This window comes from Corythoichthys intestinalis, chromosome 5, assembly GCF_030265065.1.
Source record: "Corythoichthys intestinalis isolate RoL2023-P3 chromosome 5, ASM3026506v1, whole genome shotgun sequence".
Taxonomy (NCBI): Eukaryota; Metazoa; Chordata; class Actinopteri; order Syngnathiformes; family Syngnathidae; genus Corythoichthys; species Corythoichthys intestinalis.
This window is the reverse complement of record NC_080399.1, coordinates 42,233,609-42,248,799: the sequence shown is the minus strand read 5'-3', so window position 1 is coordinate 42,248,799 and position 15,191 is coordinate 42,233,609. Positions and strand designations below refer to the sequence as shown.

Genomic DNA, 15,191 nt, shown 5'->3' with positions numbered 1-15,191 from the left:
TACACAAAAACACACACACGAAGAGGACGTACCCTCTATTCCAGTGTTTTTCAACCGATTGTGCCGCCGCCGTGAGAAATCGTCAGGTGTGCCGCGAGAAATTAGCCAATGTCGCTTTTTTGTAACATCGTCGGGCAAAGTTGCAGTAGGAAGGAAGGAGTAGACAAAAAGTTCTTGTATGCAGATGAGCGAGGCATTGCTTGTGTTGCGTTCAAGAACTGCTCGGATTTCTAGCCATCGGCCACCTTGCTCTCCGCAACAATGTGGACCCCAGCACATCTACTGTTCATCATTTGACTCGTCAAGTGTCGATATACACGAAAGTGTCCTTTCGATTTTATCCATATGTGATGACCGTCAATCCTCCCTCTGTGCCGAGTAGCCGGCCATTGGGTAATGCGATTGGATAGGGATTGCTTCGGTTACAGAAATGGCGATTGAGCGGCTTCTTCGTTGCTAATTCAAATTGGAATGGGCATCCGTGTTTTTTTCAAGAAACTAAAGACGAACTCAAGACATGACAAAGACGTGGCCGAAAGTCAACATGAAGGGATAGCGCTGCCACCTCCTGCAGTTTCACTGACTGACACCATCATCGGAAAATATAAGTCACCACCGTTCGGGCTAAATTTACGATGAAGAAGTGTACCCCCCCCAAAAAATGTAATGCCCCCCTGTAATTTTTTTCTGCAGCTGGGTCTGCTCATTGGTAGTGATGAAATTCATCTTATGGAGAACTCAAGTAAGGACATGCTCATTTGGTCTTTGTTCAAATTTGGACATGTTAAAAAGAAAAGCAGAGAAGAGCATGAATGCACAGTGTCCACTGGCAAAATACAATTTATTCAACAACATACGAGACTGAGTTGTAATTGATGAACGCATTCAAACTTAATAAAATAAACTTCATACAGTATACCTGAGTTGCTATTCTTACTCTCTCATTGTCAAAAAATCGGAGACTATCAGCTAACATCACTTTTGAGTTTTTTTTTTTTTTTTTCGTAAATTAGAATAAAATAGTCCTTAGACATTATTTCATTAGACACAACAGAGTGTCTTTCTTCTGGGCATGGTGCAATGAAATCTCAAGGCTATCAACATATTGTAGAGAGAAATATGCTATCCAAGGTCAGAAAGCTTGATCCCAGTCACAGGTCATTGATCTTGTAACAGGATAATAATCCATTATGCAGCTAAAACCATACAATAATGTTTAAGAGTGGATTATTGACCATTCAGAAGGTTTTTTATTTATTTATTTTTCTAAGTTATATTATTTATAACATATTTTTATATAATATAATTTATATAATATATTTCTGTGACCATTGAGGATTTTTCTTTAATTAACTGATGGGGAGCAACAGTTTTACACATGTGTGTAATTCTGCTGCTTCTTGCTTTGTATATAAAAAGGCACACAACTTTTCATTTTGACTTGCCTTTACACACTAAAACATTGCTGCTATGGCCAGGCCATTAAAGATGAACCACAATATAGTGGGGGTTTATTTTATGCTTAAAAATCTTATGCCATGTTGTAATTATTCTTACCTCGGGGATATGAACAGAGTCATAATTGTGGTGTTTGCTGTTAAGTCATTACGTAAACCTTCAGTCATTCTGCAGCTCATACAAACACATTTCAGTTTGCATGTATTGATTAAATGTCACATCCTCAAATGATATGTGTATTAATTTTATTCAACATCTTCATTACTGCCAACCATTTATAGATTCACTTCAAGACGTGTTGGATAATTTGCTCATTTAAAAGTATAAATAGACAGAAGAAGGAGGAAATTACCATGCAGACATTGATGCCAGCTCACGAGGGCAGTTACAATATTTGTAAAAAGATTTTGTGTTCATCTTTGATCATCAGTATAGTATTTCATTAGGAAGTCACGGGTTACCACACGTTTGACGCCATTCTTAACCCTTTTGTGCACATTAATTATTGTTTAATAATTAAATACACTGTATATGTAATAATAACTGCTACTACATAGGTTTTTAAATAGCTAAAAGTAGTCACTTGCTCTATAAATGGCTAAAGGTCTTAAGTGTCAACTTTTAAATACCTGTCCATTGTAGTAACCACTGTCCCTGAAAGGGTTAATGTGTGCCACTGCTGGCCAATGAGGACATTAAAATACATTACAGTTATGACTAACACTATCACTGGGAACGTACAGTATGTTTGTTCTCAAATCATACAGACAATCCGGCTGAGACTAATACTCAACCAAATTTGGTTTTGAACACACATGAATACCTTTGCCACCATAAATAATGAACAGGTTTGACATTTATTATTGTTGGCTTGACAATTTGACGACATGTTCTAGGAGGAACAGTCACACTTAAGACCCCACACCATAGGATAATCAATCAAGATAATCTTTTAGATACATCTGATAATCAGGCACTGGCTGACTTTCAGTGGAAAAAACATGCTATAATTCAGCTTGATTATCAGTGTGTGCATTCCCTTGAGTGACTATTAGTTCTATAAATTAGGACCTTGAATTACAAAGAGCGATGCACCAAAACGGTGGTCGCTGAATGACTTTTGCCACCGAAACAACACAATTGAAAAAGATGATGTGTTACTTGTGGAGTTACTTCGGGCAAGCTAAAAAATGTGAGATGCAAGTTTTTTCAGATGGTCCTTTCACCTCACTCATTTTTGCAATTCCAATGTTATCTGAGCTCCAATGTGTACTGTCACGACTGGTCATCACAACAGTCCGGGTAAACTAACCATTGTGAAACCCTGGCCTATACCATGCCCTTTGCTGGTCATGGTTGCGGCCATACACAGAGTCTAAGGGGGGGGGGGCAGGCCCCCCCTTTTGGCTGAAAAGTATCATTGCATGTAATTGACCTTCCTATATATAATTTTAAAATTAAGAGTTTTCTGGTAAAATATTGTCTATAAAAGTTGTAAAGCAATAAAACAAACAACAAAAATGAATGAAATGAACAAAAAAAGATATTTTTATAATTAGTCAAAATTGTTTTTCAAAAAGGATCATGTGACTAACATCTTAGAGGGTCATTTTCTCTGATTATCCAAAACCACTGAGGACCGAAGAGGCAAGATGATATTTGTAATTTCTTCAAACATAAGCTTTCAAAAGTGACAATAACTACTGAGCAAGAACCAAGAATTCAAAATGTGGACCATGAAACGCCAAAGAGCACCGCCAAAATGGTGAGCAGAGTTTCAATTTGCCCCACTAAAGACGCTAATTGTACAACAGAGCCACCACCGGTGTCTCGCCAATTTAGTTACCCCCTTCAAAAATTGTATCCCCTGGCTGTGGGAGCGCACACACAAACATAACTTATGAGTTATGTCGACTTAAACAATTGATTGAAGCCAGAAAAGAATCACGGTTATATATTTTGGACATTGACGTTTATTACACTGGAGAAACTATATACAGGACTTGAAATACAGTAATAACAGTTATACAGTGGGGCAAATAAGTATTTAGTCAACCACTAATTGTGCAAGTTCTCCCACTTGAAAATATTAGAGAGGCCTGTAATTGTCAACATGGGTAAACCTCAACCATGAGAGACAGAATGTTGAAAAAAAACCCAGAAAATCACATTGTTTGATTTTTGCAGAATTTATTTGCAAATCATGGTGGAAAATAAGTATTTGGTCAATACCAAAAGTTCATCTCAATACTTTGTTATGTACCCTTTGTTGGCAATAACGGAGGCCAAACATTTTCTGTAACTCTTCACAAGCTTCTCACACACTGTTGCTGTTATTTTTGCCCATTCCTCCATGCAGAGCTCCTCTAGCGCAGTGATGTTTTGGGGCTGTCATTGGGCGACTTTCAACTCCTTCAACAGATTTTCTATGGAATTGAGATCTGGAGACTGGCTAGGCCACTCCAGGACCTTGAAATGCTTCTTGCGAAGCCACTCCTTTTTTGCCCTGGCTGTGTGTTTCACTCAAAATCTCTCGATACATGGCCACATTCATTCATTCCTTTACACAGATCAGTCGTCCTGGTCCCTTTGCAGAAAAACAGCCCCAAAGCATGATGTTTCCACCCCCATGCTTGACAGTGGGTATGGTGTTCTTTGGATGCAATTCAGTATTCCTTTCCTCCAAACACGAGAACCTGTGTTTCTACCAAAAGGTTCATTCAGGTCATTCCTTAGGTCCCCCCTTGTGGTTCTGGGATTTTTGCTCACCGTTCTTGTTATCATTTTGTCGCCACGGGGTGAGATCCTGCATGGAGTCCCACATCGAGGGGGATTATCAGTGTTCTTGTATGATTTCCATTTTCTAACAATTGCTCCCACAGTTGATTTCATTACACCAAGCTTTTTACCTATTGCAGATTCAGTCTTTCCAGCCTCGTGCAGGTCTACAATTTTGTCTCTGGTGTCCTCCGACAGCTCTTTGGTCTTGGCCACAGTGGAGTTTGGAGTGTGACTGACTGACATTGTGGACAGGTGTCTTTCATACCGATAATGAGTTAAAACAGGTTCCATTAATACAGGTAACGAGTGGAGCCTCATCAGACCTCGTTAGAAGAAGTTAGACCTCTTTGACAGCCAGAAATTTTGCTTGGTTATAGGTGACCAAATACTTATTTTCCACTCTCATTTAGAAATAAGTTCTTTAAAAATCAAACAATGTGATTTTCTGTTTTTTTTTCCACATTCTGTCTCTCATGGTGGAGGTTTACCCATGATGACAATTACAGGCCTTTTCAAGTAGGAGAACTTGCACAATTGGTGGTTGACTAAATACGTATTTGCCCCACTAAAGGTCATCCTATGAGTAAAACAGGAAAACATGGCCTTTTTTTATGTTCAGTACGAATGTTACGTTATAGGACAAAAAAAACAAAAAAAAACCCTTTTAATTATTATTATTATTTTTTTTATTATTGATGGGCCATGTTTTAAAATCTCCTAGATTACTACCCGATAATAACCTGCAGTGGCTCCGCCCAGGGGATACAATTTTTGACGGGGGTAACTACATTGGCATAACACCGGCAGGCGTACCATATTCATTGGATGACGATCTTGGCAAAAAGAATTGCTGTCCTAAGTAGTCAGGGGGCCAATTCTAAAAAGTGCTTCCGTTAAGACGTTTGCTGCCATGTCAGGGTACAAGATGACAACCTATTTATTTAGTTAGAGGGGACCCGCGGGTCAAATTCTGGAGTGGTTGTCAGGCTGAAAAAAGGGTTTTGTGACTTTTAGGAGCTATTTTAAGTAAAAAACAAGTTATTTTGTGTAACGCGACATAACTACAGAAAACGGTGATTATCTTGGGAACCACAAGGGCCACAGACAAAAACTTGGTATCAAATGAAAGCTGACACTTCTGGGATGTCTTTAGAATTGTCAGAATGTTCATCCCTACTACATCATAGGAGAAAATGGAGCATGAACATGTAAAAATCAATTTCCGCCTAATGTGTACCACTTTATAAAATGAATAGCAGCTTGGAAACATAAGATACAAACTCAAAACCTCTACAAATCAGTACCCCCATGCTCACACCCCCATTGACTAAAGCAGCCTGATTTAGAATTCCACTCAATAATGATTGGAAAAAAAAAAAAAAAAAAAAAACTCATTTTCAATTTATTATTATAAATTTTAAGTTAATTTTATTGCTGACACTGCATTTCGGGGTCATCAATATGTTGTGCCCCCCCTGCCCCAAAAGTCAAACTCCTGGTTGCGGGACACTACCTGGAAAGTTGTGGAAGATTCAACTTCACGGAAAAGTGATGGGCGGAGGATTCGACCTATAAATTGCTGCACTTCTAAGATAAGCTACCACTTTAACTTTCTTCAGATCAGAATTGTCTTTATTGGCCAAGTATTTGAAAAGCATGCAAGGAATTTGTCTCTGTTAGCTTGAGTTTATAGAAAACCAAAAAGTATATACTTTATAACAAGGAGTGCATTGAGGACATCTAAGGACAGAAATGGTGCAGGAGAACTAAACAAAGGCAGCTGTTTAAATGATGATGACTGTTGACGAGCAATATAAAAAAGACATGTGGTGCAGTTGATTGTGATAGTAACAATTGTTGTCACACAATAAAAAGTCAGTGCTCGGCAGAAGTGCAGTGATCCAGCAATGACAACTGTGCACTCTTCATTTTTTTTTTTTCTCCCCAATTTATTTTATTTATTTATTTATTTTTTAAATTTGGATTCTTCACCACTATACAAGGCATAAAAAACTCTAACATATCTCAATTAAAACTGAGCTCTGTAAGGGCAGAATATTTTGCTGTGGTGGATGTGGAAGTGTACCTAATGAAGTGACCAGTGAGTGTATATATTTCTTTTTTAAAGGCTTCTCTCACTTTCTTTTCTTAGCTCAGTTGTTCAGCCTCATGAGTGCTGGAAGTGACACACATTGTCAAGAATTACAAGCACACACTCGCACATATGCGCGCGCACACACACCCACGTATGCACACAGTCTCCCAAATAGGAATACCTAAAAATAAGCGACATGCTTTGACTGGGCTCTGACCAATCAGGCCCCCCCCTCCCCTGCAGTCCAGTAAACTGAGCTGGAGACCCCGGTCCCCTTCTAGATGAGCACATGGGGTATAATCGCGGGGCTCCAGAATGACGTGGTACAGGGGTGGGTGGTGGAGGGGCCTTTATAAAGCCACCAGTTGCCTGTCTGGACATTCAAGTCAAACACGTTGAGAGACTAGCCGGGGCCGCACGCCAGCTCCAGGGGCCACACTGCACAGTACAAGGAGCAACTTTAGCACAACTGTGCCAATTGAATCCAGGAGGAGGTGGAATTTGGACATCTATCACAGGTCTTGACAACCCTGTTCTCTTCAAGAGTTGACTTATCCCAGTGCACACTTTGCCATTGACGCACTGAACTTGTGGTGAAGAAATCCAACCAGGACCGCCATGATGAGCAACAACTACAGCGAGGAGCCACAGTACTACCAGGCCGCCGACTTTGTCGGGGAGGAGGACGATGAGATGCCAGCAACAGAGAAGGATCTGGCCGAGGACGCGCCATGGAAGAAGATCCAGCAGAACACGTTCACCCGGTGGTGCAACGAGCACCTGAAGTGTGTCAACAAGACCATCGGTGACCTGCAGCGTGACTTCAGTGATGGCCTGAAGCTCATCTGGCTTCTGGAGGTGCTTAGCCAGAAGAAAATGTACAGAAAGTACCACAGCAGGCCTAACTTTCGCCAAATGAAGCTGGAGAATGTCTCCGTAGCACTGGAGTTCCTGGACCGGGAGCACATCAAACTGGTGTCTATTGGTAAGTCCCTGAAACCTGGAGGATTTGTAGGTGTTATGATACCAGAAGTTGAATTTACCGAGCTCCCAAATTGTAAAACACAGATTGGTGTGCACGGTCGACTCAGATTTTGCCGAAATTGGCATTGGTTGTAAATCTGATGGAGGGTACCATATAAATAGACATTTTACAGTGTCTCCGACGGTTTTCACTATACAAAATGGAGGGCATCACTGCAAGCACCCAAAAAAACGTTGACGTCGTTGCATTGAAAGTGTTAGTGAAAAAGATGAACTAACCCTGGTATTTCGCCACATACAATTTGTCTGCTTCCAACTGCAGTATCTATACTCCCTGTCTGAAGAGAGGACAAGTTACATGAGTGCAGTCTATATCTTTAGTAATTTGGGGGGTAAGCAATCATCTTAAAAGCCATTTTTCGGTGTGACAGGTTCTGAGTGCATGGGAATTGGATGTAGCTGCCTAAACAGAAGAGAAACTGCTGTAGCAGTGTACCACTTTGTACTGTGTACCAGAATGACCCAGACACAAGGGAATGCCGAGTAGAAAGGCCTTTTCTCCGTGGCATGATTTCAAGTCTGCCATTAGATTATTCAGAATACTGTATCTTAAACTTGCTTTGCTAGACACAACACAATAACATGATAACTGCATTCTTTGTCACGCGCGACTGTGAGTTTCAGATGCAAAATTGGCCACCACAATTTGTCTGAGGCGTGATAAATCACATTGTGAATTAATCAATTTGCAACTAATCCTCTAAATATACAGCTAACCATCCATTTGCAACACCACTTATCCTGGTTAGGGTTTCTGAGTGCTGGAGCCTATCCCAGCTGAGAACGGGTAATGGCGGACTGCACCCTAAACGGGGTCAAGGGTCAGTCGCAGGGCACATACAGTCACATAATTGCCGACTGGAAATTGATCCCATGCTACCCTTACAAAAGCCAAGCGAATGCACCATGATGCCATCAATGACTCCTTTAGACATATTGCAGATTTATACATACTTTCTCTTATAGATGAAAGTGGGTATGAGATTTTCACTACTTAGCAGTCGTAGTGAAGTAGATTCGAAAAAGATGATCCTGCTCGTTGCTAGGTAAAAAGTTCAAAGGGCTCATTTATTACACCAATTGTAGTGTAACAAGTCACATTAAGGCCGGAGTGGGACTCATTTTCAGGCCGGGAATTTCATGCCTCAGACCGGCCCACTTTATATCATTTAAAATAGGGATGTCCCGGTCGCATATTTTTGCACCCAAGTCCGAGTCACCTGATTTTGAGAGTTTTGAACAGGAGGGCATTACAAAAAAAAAAAAAAAAAAAAAAAAAAAAAAAGAAGCTTTTTTAAACAGCAAAACCCTAACTGGAGGTGAGAGCATGAAAGAGCATAATTAAAGACGCCACGAATTTAATGAGGTATTATTGCATTCTTACCTCTTTTTGATTCAAAAACTCCATGTAGCATGTATCCCCATGTGTCAAGACACAGCTGTGAATGTCCATAGCCGGATTTGGGGGGGATTATATGGGTGAAACATGGTAATACAACAAGGGTTGCGAGGCAGAAAAATCGCAGACATCAAGGCAGAGGTTGCGCTAGACTTTTTCGTTGTCTGTCATTTTGACTGACAGTGTCATAAAAATCCGGTCATAATCTATTTTTACCTGTCACTTACATTTTTAAAATGATAATAATGACATATTCAATAGTATTTAGTTTTCATTCATTTTTGATTAATATTCTGTCCGAACAAGCTTAACAAGAGGCAACAGACAGCGGAGTGCACCAATCAGCGACGGGCAGACGTGCCGTTAGCAAAGCGACGAGGGCAGGACGAGGGACTTGCGCGCGGAAGTAAACATACGAGGAGAACGGAGTTTATTCAACATGGCTAGCGCGAGACAGACTGTTGTCAATGTCTCATGTCGATGTGTTTTAACTCATTTAAAACAGAATTTACCGCGGATTGGAACATATTCTCGGCTCTCCCGCCATCTGTGTTGTTGTAGAGACGACTTTCGGCGCGTAAGAGTGACGTTGCTCGTGAAGAACACGTCACGCAAATAAACAAATCAGATTTGTGGATTGATTTTGTACCTATTCGAGAGGCTGTGTCCCAGACTATTCTCTCAGTGTTTGGAAAAATACAGGGAGAACAGTCTGGCCGTGCCAGGCAAACACTCAGTTGCCTTGACATTTTTCCGAGTAAGGCCAACGACGTCATGCATCAAGAGGGACAGTAGCTAATTAATATGCTCACTCACCACCCTGTGGTCTTGAGTGTGAATTGCAACCTGTCAAAATGACGGATGGACTTCAGTTTTTTCCGTCACCGTTTTAAAAAACCGGTCAACGACGGAAAATATTCGGTTAACGCGACCCCTGCATCAAGGAGTGGTCGAGTTTTTTTTTTCCCCCTATAGTTACTCTGTTAAGCATATTTTTAAAAAATTTTCTTTGTTTGGATTAATTATTTGTCATCTAAAATATTGGGGAAAATGCGACAGTAACAAAAAAATACAATTTAGCCATAGTTATGACATAGATATCCGTGTCTTATTTACAGAGACCATTTTTTTCATTATGACGTAATTTGTTTAAAAGTTTAAAATATGCGAGTGAATAATTTTTTCAAGTCGTTTCTTTTTTTTTCCTAAACAAAATATTAGACATCACTTAATGATTCTAAGCTAAAAATGACAGACATTTTGAATAATAAATGTAATTACTTACCTTCTTTCTATGGCTTGGTTGAAACAAAAGAGGTAGCGCGACGTCTGTAAACGGGGGTTTCCAGGGTAAAACGGACAAATTAAAAATAGTTCGGGGGCTTAATGCGCCATGAATCTGCTATGGCAGCATATAGACATATTGTTCTATCAAACACAACAGTTCTTTTGGCTAAAAAATACAGCAGTTTCTTTTAAAGAAGGGTACAAGAGCAGAAACTGCTTTTTCAACCTTGTCTGTGTTTTTTCGCCATATATGGACTAAAGTTCCAATCATTTTACAGTACTGTATATCCTCTTCCTCTTTTTCTGGGAGTGTTGCAGAGGATAAACCGTATATATTTATGATTCTTTTGGAAATGCCATTGTATTTTTGGATTATTTTGTTACTTTTTAACTCTTAAAAAATACTAAAATACAGTGAGTTTCCTTGTGAACTGCCCGACAGCTAGCTAACATTGAATGCCCTCCAATAAAACACAATCCTCTGTCGTTTGAGGGAACAAGGTTGTTATACAAAAAAAAAATAAATAAATAAAATGCTATTTTTGCATATTTTGCCGATTCTATTACAAGCGTTTTTTTCTCTTTTTATTTATTTATTTTTTCGTCTCCACACTTGCATGATCCAGCACAGCACGGAGATAGTACTACATTTGACAGACTCCGTTTAGTGGGCGGAGCTGCATGTTTTTTTTTTTTTTTTTTAACCTGCACAAGTCAGGATGCGTCTGAAAAAAAAAAAAAAAAAAAAAAAAAACAGTATATAATTGTAATTAAAAAAATAAAAAAAAGACAGCCCACAGGGACGTGGGGAAATTATATAAGTAATACCCTCTGTCATGAATAAATACCAACCAAAAAAATATAATACCGTAGTATTAAAAATGTGTAAAACCCGGACCAGACCAGCCCTTCTGGCCTAAAGCCTGTTTTGCTGAAAGGTAAGATATTCGCATATTTTAATGTAAACTAAACCATTTACTTTTTTTTTTATAATGCACAATTCTTTCTGCACTTAATGCAGAGACTAGAATAAATGTTTGCACCTTTAGGTATGATGTACATTCACGTACGTACCACTCAAAGTGCTATTTAATTTATATTTAACCTCATATATTGTAGGTACAGTATTTTTTATTGTGTTGATAAATGGTGACCATGCAGGAAAATAATTGTGCTATTCAGGGTGTGGAAAGGGGACAGCCAGCTACTTTGGAATCCAATAATTATCCCTGGTCAGCACATTTCGAGTTCATTTTATTTTTGTGGGATGAAATATACCATGTCAATATTTCTCAGTGTGTAGGTACACTTGTTGCACTTGCACAATGTATATGAGCAAGCAAACTATTTTAAACTAATCAGATTTGGGCTCTCGGTGCTTGCCCTTTCAGCATCAGCATTTTTTCATCGTTTGAGTGGAGTAAAACTCGTTACAGACAACATTTCTGCTGAGTATGACACATTTAGTGTGAATGTTTTTTTTGGGTTATGTTATGCGATACATGTTGATTGTAAATGTGTTTCCATATAAGTATTTTAATGTTTTTAAATAGCAGTGATAGTTTCTGGTATTGAGACTTGTTTTTACTATGAAGTAATCAAAGCAAACAGAGTGATGTTAGCAACAAAGTTGAGAGAAAGTGAGACATAATTTAGGGGAAGGGAGATGCGTAAGAGTCAATGTCTCATCGGAAATTTTATTGCTGAAGCCTCACTGAGGTCAAAGCAGCAGCGACACGCACAAGTTTAACTCGCAAGGTTCCTCAACACCTCGTTGAAGCACAGGTTGCGCATTCACTGAGGTTGTGCTAATGAGTGCACAATGTTGTATACACGTTGCCTCGGGTCAACCTGGCCCTGGTGCCTTCTGCAAGTTCAGTGGGAGAGCGTATCTATTGCGTAGCTGGCTGGCAAGTGGATATGCAGCCCATATATCTATTAGTTTAACTTTTAGTTTCACTTAGTGGCAGGACATGCATTTTACGGGCCTTGAGTGAGGTATTAATTCTCAATACAGCCATCCAAGCACTCATAACCACAGTACAACACCTTGTGACTTTGCTGTAATCTCACACTAAAGAATTAAGATTAATCCAATGCAAAGGGGGAAAAAAAAAAAAAAAAATTGAATACAAAAAAAAACATTACCAGGGATGCTGCAATGGGTTCATGTATTCAAAAAATCAACTTGTTTATGGTGGCTGTAAGAGTTTGCTCTGACTGAGCAGGGGACAGAAAAATGCTAATGTACCGTATTGGCCCAAATATTAGACGGCCCTGATTATAAGACGACCCCCTCTTTTTCAAGACTCAAGTTTGAAAAATGACTTCTTGAACACCAAATACATTTTTATACAGAAAACAATTACAGTACATCGGAAACAAATGATTATAACAATATATTTGAGAGAAAAAGGATGTTATTTTGCCTCATTCAAATCTTAATATCTGAACATTTAAATATGTAAACTAAAGTGCAATCACATTCGTAAATGAATGGCTTCTGGTTTTTGAAATGTAAATAATCCAATCTATTGTGACAAAACAGCAAAATTGCAATAACTGCATTAACCATCAAAGTGAAGTCTAACTGTAACTGTAGTCTTGAAACAAATCTGAATAAGTAAAAACATTGCAATAAAATAACGCAATCTGGTTAGACTAGTAGCTGAGATCTGTCATGACAGAACATCGCTTCAATGATATCTGGCGTCATCTAGCGTCGTGAATGGGGAGAGTAGCTGAGATCTGTCATAGCAGAACATTGTTTCAATGATATCTGGCGTCATCTAGCGTCGTGAATGGGTATAATGTCTAGACCGCGAATATAAAATGACCCCCTCTTTTTCAATCTTATTTCAATGCAAAAAACACTGTCTTATATTCGTCTTATATAGGTTCATCTACAAGAACCTACTGGAAGCAGAGCAGCTACAGTAAGAGAAATGCAAAAACATTTAGGGAATATAATGTTGCAAATAAGTGAATCCAATTTAATGGACCAATTATTAGAATTCAGATTTGCTCATTACTGATCTGAGTGAATTTCCCATTTTCCGATGCTTCGGTGTCTTGATGCAGTGGTGGCTGCCAGAGAGCTGATCGTAGGTTAGCAAATATCAACATAAAAGCCACGAGGTGGACAGACGTCACACAGTTTACGTGTGTTAGAAGAACACACACAGTCTCTTTGGCCTTACCAGAAAAGTCAAGGAATTGTTTGACCTAACAGCTTGTGCATCTGCACACATACTGTCAGAGGCAATAAAAAGCCACAAGCAGGCTCAGTTGCACAAGTGTGCTCACATGGTGTTTGATGGATGTCTCTTTGTGCTCACAGTTGGCTTGCCAAAGCCAGACGTGTTCCGGGCCACTTTTGCCACACCTGACTGCGCCACTCAAACTGTGACACTTCTGTGGCCTCACTTATCAACACTGTGTAGACACAAAAACACAACGTCTAAAATATGCTTTTTCAACTTTCTTCATAAAGTAATTGACAGCAAACAAAAAAATCTTTCAGAAAATTATTTGCACGTGTCAGGTACCTGCTAATGTTATGTATGCATAAAGCAGGCCTGAACCTCCTGTACAGAGTATCTGACCTGTCCCCAAAACTATGAGCAAATATTGCAGCATTTGTAAAAAAAAAAAAAAAAAAAAAGACAATTGAGATATTGGGGGAGAGAGGGCGCTCTGCATCTAATGTTACTTGCACCTCACTGTTTCGCATTATTTCGACTTATCCCTCATACTGTATTTGTGTTTTCAAATTTTCGTATGCAAAAATTAATGGTAGTTTTGACATGCCTAAACTGCCTAAACTGGTCAATCGTGACCCGAAAACGATATACTGCAAAGGTTTTGTATTTTCAGGCCAAGTTAAATCCAGGGGTGAAAGTGGCTAGAATTTCTTGCTGGAACTCCCCGACGTCAAGGTCGCCATGGAGCCAGAAATTTTATTTATTTTTCATTCAAAATTTTATTTTTTCAATGATTTGCAAAAATAAAAGTTAACAAAAACAGCAATAACTCCAACCTCCAGCTCCTAATTTTTATTTTCCCTCATTTCATCACATACTAAATGCCAAATCTCAATTTTAACTAGTTAAGAACATAGGATATACAGTATATTAAAAAAAAAGTTAATGTAAACATTTCCTTTTTTTTTAATATAAAAAAGATATAAGTAACATACATTCAGAAAAATAAATACAAATGACTTATATTATGCAGAGTGAAATGGAATATATTTTGAAGATCGCGCAAACATTGACTTTTTTCAATCATAAGGAAATGGAAAGGAAATGAATAAGTAGCCTAACATAAATGAACAAATATAAGTCCAAAGTGCACATTGACAGCTAAGATGTTCAGAACCTCCCCATCATAGCAAATACAACTAAATATGATAAATAATGCCTCCTCAACTCTTTCGTTGCTCTTAAAGATTTGATCCATTTAATGTTGCATTGCCCTTTTTTTGTCGCATCAATTCAACAAGCTTTTTTTTTTTTTGCTGTTCCAGAAAACATGAACAAATCAGAGCTAACCATCTCTGCTGATAACATGTCAGTATGTCAGCAAATTGCAAGGATAAATGAGTCCAGGCGTTTTGCTTTGAAACGGATTACGCTACACAAGCACTTTATCATGCTTGTTGTTAACACTTGTGTATGTAAATCTGATGTTGCTAGATTATTTCCTTCTTGGAGCTGAAATGAATGTGTGGCAGTTTAGCATTTTTTTTTAACATAGCGTTTTGACAGTTGCTGTCATATTTTCAGAATCAAACCACCGTGTACCGAAACTGCGTTCTGGCCCTGAATATTATGCCGGAACTGCGTTCCTGACCGTTCTGGCCCACTTTCACCCCTGGTTAATAACAGATCAAATTTAATTCTCTAGCAAAAATAGGGGCAGATTTCTAACACCATATAAGTGTTAACAAAACATTGGCAATCGTAGCTAATTAATATTCAGATGTGCCGCTTTGTATTGTCCGTATATGGTTAGATTTGGGTGTGAGAAGAGGAGAATGTTTGTGCCCACTTTTCTAAGTGGAGCTGTGTTTCATCAAGGGGTTATATCCAACAACTGTGTGTTGCGCATAAACATGGTTTGATT

The 15,191-nt window shown here is 38.9% G+C and overlaps 1 protein-coding gene across 4 annotated transcripts in view; it reads left to right on the top strand.

Moving 5' to 3' along the window:
• Nucleotides 1–6,731: 6,731 nt before the first annotated feature.
• Nucleotides 6,732–15,191, top strand: part of LOC130916566 (filamin-C-like) — a 50,564-nt gene continuing 42,104 nt past the window's right edge. For all 4 annotated transcript variants that reach the window (XM_057837384.1, XM_057837383.1, XM_057837382.1 and 1 more), the window contains exon 1: nucleotides 6,732–7,319. In XM_057837384.1, coding sequence (XP_057693367.1) covers nucleotides 6,953–7,319 — 367 coding nt within the window. In that variant the 5' untranslated portion in view covers nucleotides 6,732–6,952. The remainder of the gene's footprint in view (nucleotides 7,320–15,191) is intronic.